The sequence below is a fragment of the Octopus bimaculoides genome, chromosome 13 (genome assembly GCF_001194135.2).
Source record: "Octopus bimaculoides isolate UCB-OBI-ISO-001 chromosome 13, ASM119413v2, whole genome shotgun sequence".
NCBI lineage: Eukaryota > Metazoa > Mollusca > Cephalopoda > Octopoda > Octopodidae > Octopus > Octopus bimaculoides.
In genome coordinates, this window is record NC_068993.1 from 18,877,173 (window position 1) to 18,879,541 (window position 2,369).

General features: G+C 34.6%; 1 protein-coding gene across 1 annotated transcript in view; it reads left to right on the forward strand.

The window, feature by feature from the left end:
- The window catches only part of LOC106880401 (very-long-chain 3-oxoacyl-CoA reductase-B), a 40,597-nt gene that overhangs the window by 31,906 nt on the left and 6,322 nt on the right, over positions 1 to 2,369 (forward strand). The window contains exon 10 of the mRNA XM_014930320.2: positions 1,149 to 1,265. Coding sequence (XP_014785806.1) covers positions 1,149 to 1,259 — 111 coding nt within the window. The 3' untranslated portion in view covers positions 1,260 to 1,265. The remainder of the gene's footprint in view (positions 1 to 1,148; positions 1,266 to 2,369) is intronic.

Consider the following 2,369-nt stretch of genomic DNA (forward strand, 5'->3'; position numbering starts at 1 on the left):
CACACACACACACACACGCACACACACACACTCTTACTTGTCTGTCTGCTAAATGAAGTTTCAATCCACTTAGATGTAAACATTTATCCAGAGATAATTTTTTTTTCTGCTAGGCCTTAAAAAAGAAATTGGTAAAATAATCATGGTATCAGAATTCAGGAAGCATCATAACATACAGAAAACATATGTGAACTGTGTTAGGAATGGTTCACTGATTGCACCTCGCATGGCATTATAGTAAAATCACAAAGCAAGACGTGACTCACTACATAACAGTGTCCCATGAAGGTTAACTTCTTATTGTGAATATGTGTGTGTGTGTAGTTTGTCCGTCGATGCGACATAGACCATCTAGTCATCCTGGGGTGGGGGTGGGCTTTTTTTGTGAGTCTGCAAATGGCTAGTGAGGCCAATCTGCGCCCATAAGAGTCTTTGACAGTGTGGACAGGGAATGGTAGCACCTGCTACAGGGTTGTTAGCTCTGTTCTTCCTGGATTGTCTGCAGTCTTCTGCAGCAACGATCCTATTGGTCTCGCATATGTTGGCACCCTTGTGAACAGCTGATCACCATCTTTCTCTGTCTAGAGCAGACTGCTCCCTAGTTGCATGATCGATGTTGAAGGGTTTCAGTGTGTGCTTAAAGCGCTTCTTTTGGCCGCCTTGTGAGCGCTTTCCCTTTTGCTGTTCGCCAAAGAGTAATCTTTTTGGTAATCGATCATCTGACATGCGAGCTACATGCCCTGTCCAGCGAAGCTGAGACTGCATCAAGATGGTATGGATGCTGGGCAGAAAATTCAGCACCATCGTAAGATAACTACATGATGACATGTTGGCAAGGGTACATCTGATTTATTGAAGCAAGATGACAGCCATGTTGACGTCTTCATAACAAGCAATCAAAATTAAGTTTTTATGAAAATATATTCAAATTAGAATTAAGGTTTTATGATATTAAGGCTGAATTAAATTTTTGGCTAAATACAAGACAGTGCTTCTTGCTCTATTATAATTAGCTAATAATACTAAAAATAACTGATTACTTACATTAGCATAAAACCATAAATTGTTTGAGAAGGGGTAAAGTGAATAGACTATTTATTTTGTTTATCTCCTCCAAAATAATGTTTATCTTTTATTTTTAATTTCAGGGTTGGCTTCTCAAAAAACTCCCAACTTCATTGGTCACATGGCAGGTGAAAAATCAGCACCTTGGTATTCGAGCACGTCGCTATGCCAAAAACAGAGCAAAAGCAGAATAGATAGTGGTGAGATATGTTTGTCTTTCTTTTCTCTTTTCTTGTCCTTTTATTTATTCATTTCTATATTTAATTTTACATGGTAGTGTTGTTAGGAAATATTGCATATCAGAAAAACTTTAATTCTAGTTATTAATTACACAATTTTAAAAACTTTTCCTTATAAAGTATTTGATGATTGACCAACTAATATAATATAGAATACTATCAATCTTTAGATTATGCATGTGGTGAGCTACTGAGGTAGACTTATTGTATTTAAAAGGAATAAATGAACTAAGATGAGCTAAATATCAATGCTTGATGTTAACAGTGGCATTGATGGAAATTTCTGTGGAGTTGTAGACCTCTATTTAGACCTTAATAAATCTGCCTCTCTTCATCTATGTTCACTTCTTTATTTCTGTTCCCATATATATTCTTTTATTCACTGAGTTTCAATTCATTATCTCGCTGAAGAAAGAATAGGTTTGCCACAAGAATATTGGATGCAGACTACATGCTGAAAACTGCACCAATTATACAGGGTGTCCACAAAGTCTGGGTACATGGAGTAAATAAAAATATAACATAAACAATTAAATATAAGAAATAATAATTTCTTAAAGTATGCGTTAATCCCCATGTGGGTATATGGAGTAAGTAAAATCATAAACAATTAAATATAAGAAATAATAATGTCTTAAAGTATGTGTTAATCCCCATGTACCCAGACTTTGTGGACACACTGCACAACTATTCTTGAAACAGCTGTAAAGGAAAAATTTGCACATCTTTTGTCTTTTTTTTTCAATTACAAGTTTTATGTGTGATAACTGTCATCTACCTGCCAAACTATGTCATATCAATACTACAGACTTACCTTCTGACTCTTCCTATTTACATTGCTGTTATTAAGAACTTTCAGTGACCTCCTGCAATTTTACTAGTTTTTGCATTTGTTTTTCTCAATGTTGTATAAATATCTCATAAGCTGACCTGATGCCTGTTCTTTGCCAGTCTATTATACAAATATAAGTGTATGTTCATGCTTATATATTCATCTGTATATATATACTTTTGTGTATATAGGTTGCTGTATATATATATATATATATATATATATATATATAT